Genomic DNA, 15374 nt, shown 5'->3' with positions numbered 1-15374 from the left:
CAGGAGTTGGTGATGGGCAGGGAGGCCTGGCGTGCTGCATTTCATGGGGTCAGAGTCAGACACAGCTGAGTGACTGAACTGAGATGAAGTAGTATTTTTGTTATTAAATTCTTTCTCTTTGGTTGATGAAATGCTCTTGGCCTTTTTATTGATCTTGTATCTAGAAATACTGCTGTATTCTTATTTGTAAATAAGGAATTGCTTTTAGCATTGTACCATTGCGTATGAGGTTTAATATAGGTCTGTTGTAAATACACTTATTCTGGTTAAGAGAATTGTTGAATTTAATGGAATTTTGTGTATCTATTTAGATAATCATATGGTTTTTCTAATCTGTAATGTGGTAAATTTATTGATAATTTTTCTTTCTTGTCTTTTTATATTAATCAAATATCTATTTCCACTTTTCTCATGTTAGCTTATTGTTCTTTTAGCAGTTACTCTGTATCCTTGACTTTGTAAGACTAAATTGGTACTTTTACCACTTCACAGATAACGCAAGGACCTGATCATGTGTACTGTGGCCGTGAGATATTTCCATTCTATAAATATGATCTAACTGCCCCAAGACGTTATTTTTGTTTTATACAATCAGTATTACCCACATAGTTACTCTTTTCTTTCTGGTAACACTTTACTCTGGAATCACTTTCCTCTGCCCTAAGAACTCCCTTTAGTATTTATATTAATGCAGTATTTGTCTTAAAATGTCTGTATTTTTCCCTCTCTTTTTTTGAACAGTATTTTTTGCTAAGTATAAAACTCTAGGTAGGTATTGATCTTCTTTCAGCATTTTTATTTATAAAAGTTATTATGTTCTGGTTTCCAGACTTTCTATTGGAAAGTCAGTCTTCCTGCTGCTTCTTTGAAGAATAATTTTTTTTTCCCCTTTGCTTTTAAGATTTTTCTCTTGTATTTGAGTTTTATCCATTTTTACTAGGATACCTAGGTATGGTTTACTTTGGGTTTTCCCAACTTGATGCTCACAGGGTTTCTTGAATCTTCAGCTTGAGTAACTTTCATCAGTTTCAGAAAAGTCTTGGCCATCATTTCCTCAGATCTCTGCTCCATCTTATTTCTTCCCTCCTTGTGGACGCCAGTTACACATATTTTAGACTGCCATGTCATTTCTTCATTTTCTCTTCCGAATTTTCCTCCTTTTATTTCCTCCTCTGGACCTCAATCTGGACATTTCCTGTTGGATTGTTTTACAGTTTAGCTGTAATTAATCTACAAAACCTATCTATTGCAATTAGTGGGCTTCCCTGATAGCTCAGTTGGTAAGGAATCCAATGCAATGCAATCTGCCTGCAATACAGGAGACCTGGGTTCGATCCCTGGTTTGGGAAGATCTCCTGGAGAAGGCAATGGCTACCCACTCCAGTATTCTGGCCTGGAGAATTCCATAGACTGTATAGTCCATGGGGTTGCAAAGAGTCGGACATGACTGAGCGACTTTCACTTTCACGGCAGTCAATTTCAGTATGTTTTTAGTTCTAGAATTACATTTTATTCTTTTTGATAGATTTCTGGTTCTTCACTGAAATTCCCCATCATGTCATGTATTTTCTTGGACAAACTCAGTCATTTTAAAGCCCTTGTCCAATACTTCTAGTACCTGTGTCCCCTGTAGGTCTTTTACTTTTTTTCTGATTTTTCTCTTCTGCTGTGCGGTCATTTGGTCCTACCTCGCGGCATGTTTGGTAATTTTTCTAAGTTTTTATTTTTCATTTATTGGCTGTGCTGGGTCTTTGTTGCTGCACGGGCTTTTCTCTAGTTGGGGCAGGCTTCTCATTGCAGTGGCTTCTCTTGTTGCGGAGCACAGGTTCCAGGGTGCTCAGGCTTCAGTGGTTGCAGCTTCTGGCTCTAGAGTGCAGGCTCATAGTTGTGGAGCCTCACAGGCTCACAGGCTTAGCTGTTGCATAGCGTATGGGATCCCCCGGATCAGGGATCGAACCCATGTCTCCCGCACTGGCAGCAGATTCTTTACCACTGAGCCACCTGGGAATCCTCACGCTTGGTAATTCTTATTCAACACCAGAAACTGTATATGAAAACTACAGAAATAACTTGAGACTCAGGATGATTTTTTTTTTTTTAAGAATGATTTTCTATTCTTCAAGAATGGAGTTACTTTTGCTTCTTACAGACAATAGCATAGGGCGAAAAAAACTTAATCCAATACGGGATTCAGCTGATTCAGAGCTGGGTTTTGTGACAGCCTCGAGTATTTCCAAGCCCCTCCTTCTTGGCAGACACTGAGCTCCAATTTTTGTCTTGCCCCCATCTTAAGACGGCTGGAAGCTTTGCTCAGCTTGAGGTGCTTTCCCCCAAGTCCTGTCTGCCTTGTAGCTCCGAATTCCAGTTTTGGTCTCCCTGTCCCTGTGGAACTACCACAAGCTCTGCTCAGCTTCTCAGACTCTCAGCCACCACTTCGTCGTCTTAGCACTCAGCTTTCTGCTGCCTATAAATTTGGGAGGCGCCTTGGGGTAACAGACCATCAGACTCACCTGATTATAGTTTCCCTTCTCACTGAAATCTTAGCCTCTAAAATTCTGGCTGCTTTGGTAATGTTTTAATGCCTTGAAAGAGATATTTTGTTGTTTTGAGTATCTCATTTAGTTTTTTGGTGGTTTTTTTAAGTTCAGTTTATCTGATAGTAACTGGCTTTTCATAGCCAGAATCAGAAGTTATTAGAATTTTCTAATATTGAATCTGTCTTGTAGTACCAGAATAAACCCAGCTGAGTTATATTACTTTAGTACATTGTTGCATTTTTTTTAATGTGTGATTTAATAATTTTGCCTTTATTCTTGATTATTTGACTGGTAGTTTTCCTTTCTCTTCTGTGTCTTGTTTTAGTACCAAGGTTCTCTAAGCATAAAATGAGATGGGGTGGTTCTTCTAGTCGTATCCTGTCATGATCACTCTGAAGAAATTTCCTTTCTTCCATTTTCTCTGTCCTTTTAGAACTCTGACGGATGTCTGTTAAGTTTCCCTCTCTCTTCCATGTCTCTCAGTCAGTATCAGTTCAGTTGCTCAGCTGTGTCCAACTCTTTGTGACCCCATGGACTGCAGCACGCCAGGCTTCCCTGTCCATCACCAACTCCCAGAGTTTACTCAAACTCATGTCCATCGCATTGGTGATGCCATCCAACCATCTCATCCTCTCATCCCCTTCTCCTCCCGCCTTCAATCTTTCCCAGCATCAGGGTCTTTTCCAATGAGTCGGTTCTTTGCATCAGGTGGCCAAAGTATTGGAGCTTCAGCTTCAGCATCCGTCCTTCCAGTGAATATTCAGGACTGACTTCCTTTAGGATTGACTGGTTGGATCTCCTGGCAGTCCAGGGGACTCTCAAGAGTTTTCTCCAACACCACAGTTCAAAAGCATCAATTCTTTGGCGCTCTCTCAGTCACTTTCTTTTAAATAATCTCTTTGTTGTATTATACCTACTTGCTTCTTTTTTTTTTTTAGTATTTATTTTGTTTGGCTGCACCAGATCTGGGTTGCCGTATGTGGGATCTAGCTCCCTGACCAGGGGTCAAGTTCAAGCCCCTGCGTTGGGAGCACAGAGTCTTGGCCACTGAACCACCAGGGAAGTCCTCTAGTTGCTTCTTCTATTTCTTAAAAAAAAAAAAAAAAAAAGGTACCTAAGTGTAGTCTTACGATGAGGAATTCTTCAAAAGGGACATCTTTTATTTCCATTCTACTTTAGACCAAGCCAGGTACATACACCCACTACCTGCAGTTATTCCTGGCAGCTTTAAGATGTCAATCTAGCAGTGTAAGGGTTTTGCCCCAGGAGCTTTTCCACTCCTGTTCCCCTCATCTGTACTGGTTTTCATTGCAGTTTATTCTTTGTGCTGTGTCCATCATGGCCCTTGTTTCTGTGATGCCTGATTTTTCTCTTGCATAGTTCCAGAGCTCATGTCTTACCTCCTTCCATGCTCTTTAAATCTCTTTTCAGAGCACTTCAATCTCTGCTTTGAACTGCTGTTTAAATATCTGTGGCTACATGTCACACTTCTCATCTGTTCTCTGGCAACAACTTCCTGGTGAACACTTACCTGCCGTTTGCTGCTCCTGTACTATGTCGAGCTCCTACGTGGGCTCCTTTGTAATAACTAATTTCTAGATGAGGTGAAATTCCTCCTAGATAAGCTGTTGTAAGTAGACCATTGTGGGGGAGGAGGCAGGAGGGTGTCGCAGGCTGGCAGGAGCTCCTCAGCCTGGTGACAGGTGCAGTGTGCCCTTCAGCTTCGTTTTCTCTCCAGGACACCAGAGGGCAGTTACCAGCAGTGTTGTTGCCCCCTGCCCCCCACCGTTGGTGCTGAATCAGGTTCAGGGAATCTCCTGTTGCAGTCCACACCCTTTTTTATTTCAAATAAGAGATTATTGACTCTCCTCTCAAGCTATGCCACTTTTAAGAACTCAAAACTGCCACCTTTATCTGAGCCCTTCAACTGCAAGAACTCTCCCTGCATGGCTGTCACTGCACGTTGACACTCTCATACACCGTGCTCCGGATTCTGTCAGGAGGCAGTGTGCATCTTGATTTATTTACTGTTTTGCTTTTCAGTGATTTCTAAGGGGGTTAGGAGAAAGTATTGTCTTCCTGCTACTTTATTATTTTGATGACATACAACATAATTAATTTTTTACTTTAGAAAAATACCTGACTGCGTCAGGCCCCGGCTGGGGCATGGGGGCCTTTCACTGCAGCACACAGGCTCTTTGTTGCAGCCCGCAGGCTCCTCTTTCGCTGTGGCGTGTGGCGTGTGGGATCTTAGTTTCCCTGACCAAGGATCAAATGCGCACTCCCTGCATTGGAAGTGTGGAGTCTTAACCACTGGAGCACCAGGAAAGTCTCCCCTGCCACTTTAAAACCAGCAATCACACTAAAAGACTTCAGTCTTGTATTCCTGGGCTGAACAGTTTATGGTTAAAACACTTCTTTGCTTTAAGACTTTTGCATTCCTAATGAAAGCGGCCGATTCTTGTCATGTCCTGTCTTTTCTCAGGGCTCCTGAAATTAGCTGTGTCATTTTCTGTGTTTATTTACTCTCAGGAAGAATTTGAATATATATAACAGGGGTTATCTGTTCCTTGAAGGTTTTGTGAAACCTCACCTATAAAAGAATATAGGCCTGGTTCCTTTTTCTAGAGATTTTTAACTCCTGCTTCAGTTATTTTAAACAATTATTGGTCTAATTAGATTTTTTATTTCCTGCTGAGCCTACAGTAGTAATTTGTTTTCCTGAAAAATTTTTTTCCATTTAAACTCAGTTTTCCGATTTATCGCCATGAAATATCCGTAGAAACTAGTGGGTTAATTACTGTGTAAATAAAATGAAGACTGGCTGCCATCAGCAAATAATGGTCAGTGTCCTGAGGCGGTGGGGAGGGAGGTGGAAGCCGACTTGTGCTCTGCTTAGCCTTCGCCCCCTTCTCTCTCAGTCTTAGGGAAAGTCCTCAGTGCTGTGGGCAGTGCCCAGCTACTGATGTCACAGAAATTCCAGCAGTTCCGGGGCCTCTGTGAGCAAAACTTGGTGAGTGTGATTCTGCTTCCTCCACAGCGGGTCTCCCAGCCAGAGCCCCCGGCTGGGTTAGCCTTTAAGCCTCTGTGACCTCCTCCCTGACATGGAGAAGGTCCTGCCTCCCCAGCCACAGTGCCCACCACAAGAAAAGGGCCAGGAGTGGTCCTTTCAGGTCTTTAATACCTTCTGAAATAGAAAAGTGACCTCTGTGTAAAAACAGACACATGGAAGTTAAAAATCAGTTAGCACTGATTTATGTACAACATACTCTGTATCTAAGAAGACGGTCAAGGTAAGAACTAAAGAAATCACCACCATTAGGCTTGGTGGGTCTCCCTTCTCCTTCACCCTCACCTGTCGGGCGGCAGCTGTTCCTGTGGGGAGCCTCTTTCCATCCGGCCAGGGCTGGGGAACAACAGCCAGTGTTTGTCTCTAGGACCAGTAGGGGTTTGGGGGTTCAGCGAGGAAGTCATGATGAGGAATGTGTTGGCTGAGAACAGAATGATGGGAGGGCACCCCCATGGGTTTGTAATCACACCGACCTGGGAGTGACGCTGCCTCCTCCCTATGAGACGAGTTGCCCGCCAGCCACACAGTAGGCCGCGAGGGCCTTCCTCACCAGAGCCTGGCAGAGGTGGCGAAAGCTTCGTTACCATGTGCGTGAGAAGCCACGCAAGGCCAGGAGACCATACTTGGGATGTGGTACAGGACAAGCCCCCCTGCCCTGCTGGCCCCACTGACCCCGTTCTGTCCCACAGAACCCTGATGCCAACCCACGTCCAACGGCCCAGGACCTGGCAGGGTTCTGGGACCTGCTCCAGCTGTCCATCGAGGACATCAGCATGAAGTTTGATGAACTCTACCACCTCAAGGCCAACAGCTGGCAGCTGGTGGAGACCCCCGAGAAGAGGAAGGTGAGCATGGAGCAGTGCGGAGGGGAAGTCCAGGGACAAATTCCTGGTCGGCAATAACGCTGCCCACATCGGTCAGTGCTGCTTGGCTCCCTTCTCCGTGTGTCGTCTCTGAGCTGGGGGCTCACGTCCATCAGTGTGCGGGGTCCATGCTCGGCGCTCGTCCAGCATGCCGCTGGCTCTGTGTAGTTGAGGCTGCCCCGAAGCATGCCTTCCCGCCCTGCATGTTCGGAAAATGGGACTCCTGGGGGACACGCGCCCTCAGCCTAGAGTGCTGGTGTAGTCACAGCTGTGGGAATGTCAGAGGCAGAAGAGTGGTCCTTCTCCTAGGACCATGCTGCCAGGAGTCCAGGGGTCTGGACCAGATTCTGCCTCCCAGGCCAGCCTCATCCCTGAGGCCCGGGTTTCCATCTGTGAAACAGTGGTGCCCAGTGCCCCCTTCGGTTGTTGGGTACTGGACTGTGGCCCTTGTGAGTTCTGATCCCCTAGAACAGCATGTACAATGTGATCTGGGAGTCAGAGGCCCTGAATTTACATCCCAGCTCTGGCTGTGTGATTCCTGCGTGAGTTTTGGGCTCTCAGTGGTTCCAGGCAGGGGTGGGAAGAGGTGGTCTGTCCGTCCCCTCCTACTAGAACACTAGGATTGTAAGCTTGCTGTTTGCTCCTATGCCTTGTGCTCTTCCCACCATCATTGCTTCTTGTGGCTTCCTGGTTCCAAATGTGTGTTGCTTGTGCCCAATGCAGGGGAGCTGGGGTGGAGACTCCAGCCGCCAGCATATGGTGGGTGGTAGTGCCGCCACATACAAGGTGGCACCTTTATTTTATTTTTCTTCCCTCCTCACTGTCTCACTAAAGGAAGAGAAGAAAGCACCCCCTCCGGTCCCAAAGAAGCCAGCCAAATCCAAGCCGGCAATGAGCCGCGACAAGGCCTCTGATGCTGGGGACAAGCAGCGTCAGGAGGCCCGCAAGAGACTCCTGGCGGCCAAGCGGGCGGCTTCCGTGCGGCAGAACTCAGCCACAGAGAGCGCAGACAGCATCGAGATTTACGTTCCTGAGGCCCAGACCCGGCTCTGAGACCAGGAAGCAAACAATTTTAAATCATTAAAAAAAAAACCACAAACTAAATGCAAATGGAACAAAATTTTCTCAACCTTTAGTATGGTTATTCTGTCTAGAGACCCTGAGCCAACTTTCAAATTGACGCATCCAAGGGCTCACGATTTGGCTTCTTTGGGTCCCTCCAAGCTTTAGGTTATGGAGACTTTACACACACACACAAATCAACAAAAACACGAAACTAGGAACCTTTTTTTTTTCTCCTCTCGCTGGCTGCGGCGGACTAGATAGATGGACTTCGGCAACTCCCCAGCCCGGCCTCCAGACCACGGTCTTTTTACTCGTTCTGTCTAATGAGAGCTTAAACTAGCCTGTTTACAAGATGACGACAGCCCGGGGCAGCCTTGGGCGCCTGCCATGCCCTTCCTCCTCCCGGCTACCCAGCTCTGACCGTGGAGTTCTCATCCTTACGTTTCTCTTTGCCCTTCAGAGCTCACACAGGGGTCACCATCCTGACGATCGGCTTTCTGGTTCTCAGCCCTTTGTGTGGTTGAGCCCAGAGGACAGAGAGATGGACACACATCCTCTCCCCCACCAAGTGCTCACACACAATCACACGCGCGCGTGCACATGATTGCAGGTTCCTCTCAGCAGAAGCGGCCCTCCCACTGTGCTGCAGCAGCCTCCGGTCTCACCTTTCTGAGACCAGGAGGAGGGCTGAGGTCTTGCGGGGTTGGGGGGGCAAGGATGAGATAAAAACCACAGCTACCACACTCCAGACTCCCGCCTTTTTCTTCTCTCCAGCCCCTTCCTTCCTTCATCAAAAATGTATGACTCAGAGTGACTTGCTGGGGCCACTCAAGAGAGGGCCCCCACATTCCAGGGGTGGTCTGCCCCTGGCCGAGCCTGTGTACAGTACCCGAGGGGCGGGCGGCTGTGTCTGTACGTATGTGTACATATGCACATAGACCTTAGAGTGTATATTTAACAAACGCCCCTCTGCTCACCCATGCCCACCAGCGCCACCGCTGGCTCTCGGGGCACCTGGCAGGAGGCGGGTGTGTGAATAGCATATATTTTTACATGTACTATATCTAGGTGTGTGTACAAGTGTGTGTAAAAATACATACCTTGTGTGTAAGCAGCCCTCCCCCCACCCTTTTGTTTTTTTGGACTCTCACCTGACCCCCACCATGGGCCCATCTGCCCAGCCTCTGAGTTTTCTATTTTTTTACCCCAATCATCCTTCTCTCTCCCCAGCCCCACTCCCAGCCCCACTCCCAGGGTGTCATGAGCCCTGAGTTGCAATGGTCCAGGCCTGCAGGGTGAGGGGAGGGTGGGCAGGGGGCAGGGAGAAGGTGAGGCCAGCCCGCAGCGAGCTCTGTGCACGAGGCTGCATGCTCCAGTGGCCACGACTATGGTATTGGGGCTGTCCTCTGTCCAGCACCCACCGCAGGGGGCCTGGGTGAACTGCGGGCCTGCTCTAGGGCCCATTCCAGCTTGGCCGCCGTCTGTGACCTTGGGCAAGTCACTTGACCTCTGTGTGCCTCAACTTCCTCCTCTGTAAAATGGGGACAGTCCCCGCCCCTCCCTACCTCACAGGCATGTTGTGAGAATAAATGAGGTAATGTGTACCAAGGGCTCATGGTGTTATTGTGGTGGGATGGGCCAGACTGGCATGAGGTGGGTGGAGTGAATGCCCCAGGAGACAGCCAGACCCCTTCCAAGTAGCAGCAGTCTCTTTGGAGACAAGTGGTCTGGAGGGCAAACTGCAGTTCAGCTAAAGCACCAGCTCTGTGACGCTGGGCAAGAACACTAAGCTCTGGATTCCCTTATCTGGAAGTTGAGTGTGTAACATCTGCCTGACCAGCTTCCTTGAAGAAATAGATGCTTAGTAAGTTGCTATATGGTGGGACTTCCCTCATAGTTCAGTGGTTAAGACTCCATGCTTCCAATGACGGGACATGGGTTTGATCCCCGGTTGGGGAACTAAAAGTCCCACATGCCATGTGACACGGCTAAAAAATGTTTTTAAAAAAGTTGCTATACTAGAGCCAGGATGGGCCACCCTCGCTGACAGCTGGTGCCTGCTCCAGACCCCAACCCTGCATGCACTTCACCCAGGACGGGGCACTCGGTACCCCTGACGGCCGTCTCCACCCAGACAGTTACACGCCCTGGATGCGCTGCCTGAGCACCCACCCTGCCAGGCCCACAGCCTGCAGGTCACTCGCAGAGCTCACATTCTGGTAGGGGAGACAGAGCGTGTCCCAAGTGAGCTCCAGCCCATGGCAGGTGGTAGAGAAGGCACTGCGGCACAGTGAGGCCGTGGGAACCCTGATGGCACCACTCAGGCTGGTCAGGGAGAGGGACGGGTGCTCGCTGGCTTCAGGGGCGGATGTGGCAATGGGGTGTGGGGGAGACCCCGGGAAAGTGCATTCTAGGCAGAAGGAACAGGAAGTGATGTCTGGAGGTAATATGTATTTTAGAAGGTTCCTGGATTAACACACCATTGTAAATATAACACTGTAAATCAATTCTACTTCCCAATAAACATTTTTAAAAAAGAAAGTTCTTGGGCCCAACTGAGCTGTAGACACCTGGTCTCCTCCCTTGGCCCAACCCAGCTGAGGTGCTGGTTGATCTCAGGCCCAAGGGAACTACCTTCCCAGGAGCTTTGTTCAGGCTGCCCTGCCCTCCCCAGCAGGGCCGTCTGTGAGCTTATCTGAAGCCACTGGGCCGGACCCCCTTCACTAGGAGCAGGGTGTCCTCATGTCTAGATCCTGGTAGTGGTGGCTGAGCATCCAGTGACCACGGGTGGCTCAGATCAACTCCTGGGGCTGCCTGGACCTAGCCCCGCCGAGAGTGACATAGCCGAGAGTGACTTGAGGGTAAGTGAACAAGTTTCAGGTGGCCTGGGCACTGAGCTGGATGCTCAGAAGCCTGGAGAAATATAGGAGCTGCTCCCCCTGGCTTTGACCAATCAGCAGCTGAGCTTTATGCCAGCCCAGCCTCGGGGCACCGGGAGGACCCTAACCCCTTCAGAGCCTGTTTCTGCTGTAGCAGGGGCAAGGCATTGTGGGTCAGACCAGGGAGAGCCCTGCACACCCCGTGTCAGAGCATGAGTTGCAGGGGGGAGGGACACACCTGATGTGCTGAATCTGGGCCCCTGCTCCCAGCCTTCCTGGCGCAGCAGAGGAGAGGCCTGCCTCCCCAGGCTGAAAGGATCGTTTCATGTCTTTACCCAGAATCGCCAACTGGCAAGATTTTGCCGTATTTGCATTGTTCCTTTCTGGGACACAAACATCTCCCTCACCTCAGGCATTTAAACATAAGCTGCACACACCATGCTGGTTCACCCCAAACACACCAGGCAACGCCTAAGAACAGGGACACTCCTTCCCACGTGAGCACGCGCCACCGGGTGCTGTGCGCTCAGTCACTTCAGTCGTGTCCGATTCTTTGCGACCCCATGGACTGTAGCCTGCCAGACTCTGTCCGTGGTGATTCTCCAGGCAAGAATCCTGGAGTGGGTTGCCATTTCCTTCTCCAGGGATCTTCCCGGCCCAGGGATCAAACCCACGTCTCTTGCATCTCCTGCACTGCAGCGGACTCTTTACCATCAGCGCCGCCCAGGAAGCCCAGTGCCACTGTCACCCCCTTAATTTAACCGCCGAGTGGCCCTCAAGCACCTCCCTTACCCAGGACGGCACTGAGGCCTTAACACCAGCTAAAGCGGGGCTCATACTCCAGATGGCCTGCAACAGCCTCCACGGCTTCTCCTTCATATCCAGCCAGGATCCAAAGCAGGACCGGTCACTGCTCTCACATCGCCATGTCTCTTTACTCTCACTGAAGCAAAAAGTTTCCCCACTTGTTTTTTCATGACCCTGACATTTTTAAAGTACCCAAGCATCTTGCAGAATGTTACATAATTTGCATTTCCGTTTCCTCATGACGAGACTCAGATTAAACAGTCTGCACATGAGCATGGCTTAGATGATGCCCCCTTCCTGCACTCTGTTCTATCAGGGAGGAGTTTCTCTCTTCACAGAAAGGCAGCTTCCCAGGGCACCTGAGAATCCTTGGCGTCTGCGTTTCCAGAGCACAACCCTTGACGGAACAGAAAGGGCCAAACCCTCTGAGCGAGAGACCACGAGGACCCCAGATGAACTGAGATGAGAAGCTCCCATCACCACCAGCCCTGGAGCAGGGCTGACAAGAGAGATGTAAAGTGAAGTTGGGGGACTTCCCTGGTGCTCCAGTGGTTAAGACTCTGCCACGCAATGCAGGGGACGTGGGTATGATCCCTGGTCAGGGAACTAAGATCCCACATGCCACGGAAGCCTGTGCAACGAGGATCCTGCGTGCCATAACTGAGACCTGACGCAGCCAGATAAATATTTTTTAAAAATAAAATGAAGTAGGGCGTCTGCTACCCACCTGAATCTGGCTGATCTGAAAAATCAACGCAGTCCTCACTGCCTTTTCCTTATGGCAGCCAAGGGACTCCTCAGAAGCACTCCCTCCACTCCCTCAAAAGTCCCCCTCTGATCAGAACCCTTTGCACACTTCCCGGTACCAGTGGGAGAAAATCCAGCCTCCTCACCTTGGCCTTGGAGGCCTCTGCCCAACTTGCTAGGTGCACCACCCATGGGAGCCCGTCCCTTGCCCTCTGCCTTCCAGCCAGCCGGCATTTCTGCAGGGAAACCCTCCCAAAACACCTCAGGCCAGGCTGGTGCAAACCCCCTGCTCTCCATTCAGAGCACAAGAGTGATGTCCTTTGTTGCTGTCACTGGTGCTTAGATCTGTGATATTACAAATGAATACAGTATCAGTCTCCACCAGGGAGACAGATGGGCTCCCCGAGGGCAGGAATAGAGTGTTTTTTCACTGGTCTTGGTGCCTAGCATCAGGAAGTATTTCTTAAATGAACAACTTTGTTGGGGAGTACAGGGGCGGAACTTCCCAAAGAAGGTAATATTTGGGCTGGGCTTTGAAGGAGGAGCAGGAGTTCTCCGAGCTGCGGCAGTGAAGGGCACAGAGAGCAGAGGCAGACAGGTAGGACTGTGCTGCTGCTTGGGGAGGGGTGCACTGGACAAGCCTTGAATGCCAGGTTAAGTCCAAGAGCTTTTACCAGCTTTGAACAGAGCAAGGTCACTTCCTTTCATAGAACCCAGTTTCCCTTAAGACAAGAGCCCCCAGTCCCAGCCTCCAGGGAGCCATGGTACTCTGGTGACCCAGTCAGCACCCGAGTTTGTCCCCAAAACAGGTCAGGGGACCCAGGCCTGGAGAAGTCCTGTGACCAAGAGGGGATGTGGGCCCTTGGAGCCCCTCAACTGCTAATGGCTTTAACTTCCTATAGACTGACAACTCCTACACCTAAATCTACAGCCTGCACCTTTCCTGAACTTTACACTTCCCACTCACCATCGCCACTTAGATGTCTAACAGGTAATCTCAAAGTTAACATGTCCACCAACTAGTAAAAGGAAACGAGAAGGGTTAGAAAAATCACCATTTGGGGACTTGTCCTGGTGGTTCAGTGACCTCGGTTCAATCCCTGGTCCACGAATTAAGATCCCACACGCCTCGGGGCTGCTGAGCCCATGGCTGCAACTACTGAGCCTGTGCTCCAGAGCCTGCAAGCCACAAGAGAAGCCGTTGCAAAGTGAAGCCATCGCAATGAAAGGTCCTCGCATTGCAACTGGAGGGCAGCCCCCACTTGCCACAACTAGGGAAAAGCCCATGTACAGTAGTGAAGAGCCAGTACAGCCAAAAATAAATGAATAAATAAATTTTTAAAAATCCACAGAATAATCATGAGCAAGTACCAGGTAACTGACCCGGACTCTCCGAAAATGTTAGTCTGTGAAAGACACAGAAAAGCTCAGGGACAGATGGACTTCCCTGGTGGTCCAGTGGTTAAGGATCCACCTGCCAGTGCAGTAGACACAGGTTTGATCTCTGGCCCAGGAAGATTCCACATGCCATGGGGCAACTAGGTCCATGTGTCACAACTACTGAAGCCCGCTCACGCCCTAGAACCCATGCTCTGCGACTAGAGAAGCAGCTGCAATGAGAAATCTGCGCACCACAACTAGAGAATAGCCCCAGCTCGCCACAACTAGAGAAAGCCTGCACAGAGCAACGAAGACCCAGCATAGCCAAAACAAAGCTAACTGACAGATTAAAAACACTGCAATCAATGCAGAAAAAAAAATTCGATAAAACTCAACACCCTTTCATGATAAAGAATGCATGACAAATTAGAACATCTTCGAGCTGACACTTGAGGAGGGAGCATTCCCCTCTCCCCACTAAAATCCACAGCTAACATGTTTTATGGTGAAAGACTGAAAGCTTTCCCCTCAAGATCAGGAACAAAGATGAGTTTCACTCTTGCCACTTCTATTCAACACTGTACAGTAGGTTCCAGCCAGGGCGTTTAGGCAAGAATGAGCTTAGAATGAATAAGTGAATGAACGGATGGCATCCAAATTGGAAAGAAAGAAGTTAAACTATCTCTATCTGCAGATCACATGATCTCTCATACAGAAAACCTAACAGGACTTCCCTGGTGGTCTGGTGGCTAAGATTGCATGCTCCCAAGGCAGGGGGCCTGGGTTCCATCTCTGGTTGGGAAAGTAAGACCCCACAAACTGTGTGGTGTGGCCAAAAAAGAACAAATTTACAAAGAATGAAGCGCTAATACATGTTATAACATACATGGAATTTGAAAACATTATGCTAAGTGAAAGAAGCCACATATTATATCCATTTATGTTACATTTCCAGAGTAAACAAATCAAGAGACAGAAGGTAAATTACTGTTTGCCAGGGGATGGGGGAAGGGGAGGAGACGAGTGACTGCTAATGAGTATGCAGTTTCTTTGGAGGTGATGCTGGTAGAGAATCTGCCTGCAGTGTGGGAGACCTGGGTTCGATCCCTGGGCTGGGAAGATCCCCTGGAGAAGGGAAAGCTATCCACTTCAGTATTCTGGCCTGGAGAATTCCACGGACTGTAATAGTTCATGGGGTCGCGAAGAGTCAGACACGACTGAGCGACTTTCACTTTCACTTTGGGGGTGATGAAATGTTCTGGAGTTACACAGTGGTGATTTGTGAATTTTTTTTTAAAATTTTGTGAGTTTTAAAATCACTGAATTGTACCCTTGAAAAGAATGAATTTTATGGTACATAAATTATATAAGTTTTAAAAATGATCTTAAACAGAGAAGTCCATAGAATGGGAAAGCATTTTTGCAAATGACGTATCTGATAAGGGATTAGTATCCAGAATATATAGAGAACTCTTACAACTCAACAACAAAAAAAGCAAACAACCTGATTTTTTAAGCAGCTTTTTGGGGGTTTTTTTTTGGCCGTACTGCACATCATGTGGGATCTTGGTTCCCTGACCAAGGATGGAACCCAGGCCCACCAGCAATGAAAGTGCCAAGTCCTAACCACTGGACCGCCAGGGAATTCCCTAAATGGGCAAAGAATCTGAATAGACACTTCTCCGAAGAAGATACACAAGTGGTCGATAAGCACATGAAGAAATGCTTAACATTAGTTATTGTGGAAAGACAAATCAAAACCACAATGAGATATCACTTCCCACTCATTAGGATGACTATTATTTAGCAAAAAGAAAAAGAAAAAATTACAGAAAATGACAAGTATTGGCAAGGATGTAGAGAAATTAGAATTAGTGCACTCTTGGTGGGAATGTAAAATGGTATAGCTACCATGGGAAACAGTATGGCAGTTCCCACCAACCCCCCCAAAAAAACAAACTAAAAACAGAGTCACCATATAATCCTTCAATTTTGCTTCCGGATATATACCCTAAAAAAAAAGAAA

General features: G+C 48.3%; 1 protein-coding gene across 4 annotated transcripts in view; it reads left to right on the top strand.

Annotated features, from left to right (window-relative positions):
- The window catches only part of DLGAP4 (DLG associated protein 4), an 87916-nt gene extending 78777 nt beyond the window's left edge, over positions 1 to 9139 (top strand). For all 4 annotated transcript variants that reach the window (XM_040247393.1, XM_040247394.1, XM_040247392.1 and 1 more), the window contains 3 exons: positions 5459 to 5550; positions 6297 to 6452; positions 7305 to 9139. In XM_040247393.1, coding sequence (XP_040103327.1) covers positions 5459 to 5550; positions 6297 to 6452; positions 7305 to 7523 — 467 coding nt within the window. In that variant the 3' untranslated portion in view covers positions 7524 to 9139. The remainder of the gene's footprint in view (positions 1 to 5458; positions 5551 to 6296; positions 6453 to 7304) is intronic.
- Positions 9140 to 15374: the final 6235 nt, after the last annotated feature.

The sequence above is a fragment of the Oryx dammah genome, unplaced genomic scaffold, assembly GCF_014754425.2.
Source record: "Oryx dammah isolate SB20612 unplaced genomic scaffold, SCBI_Odam_1.1 HiC_scaffold_10, whole genome shotgun sequence".
NCBI classification, from domain to species: domain Eukaryota; kingdom Metazoa; phylum Chordata; class Mammalia; order Artiodactyla; family Bovidae; genus Oryx; species Oryx dammah.
Note: the sequence above shows the minus strand (reverse complement) of the source record. Positions and strands in the feature narration are given on the sequence as shown.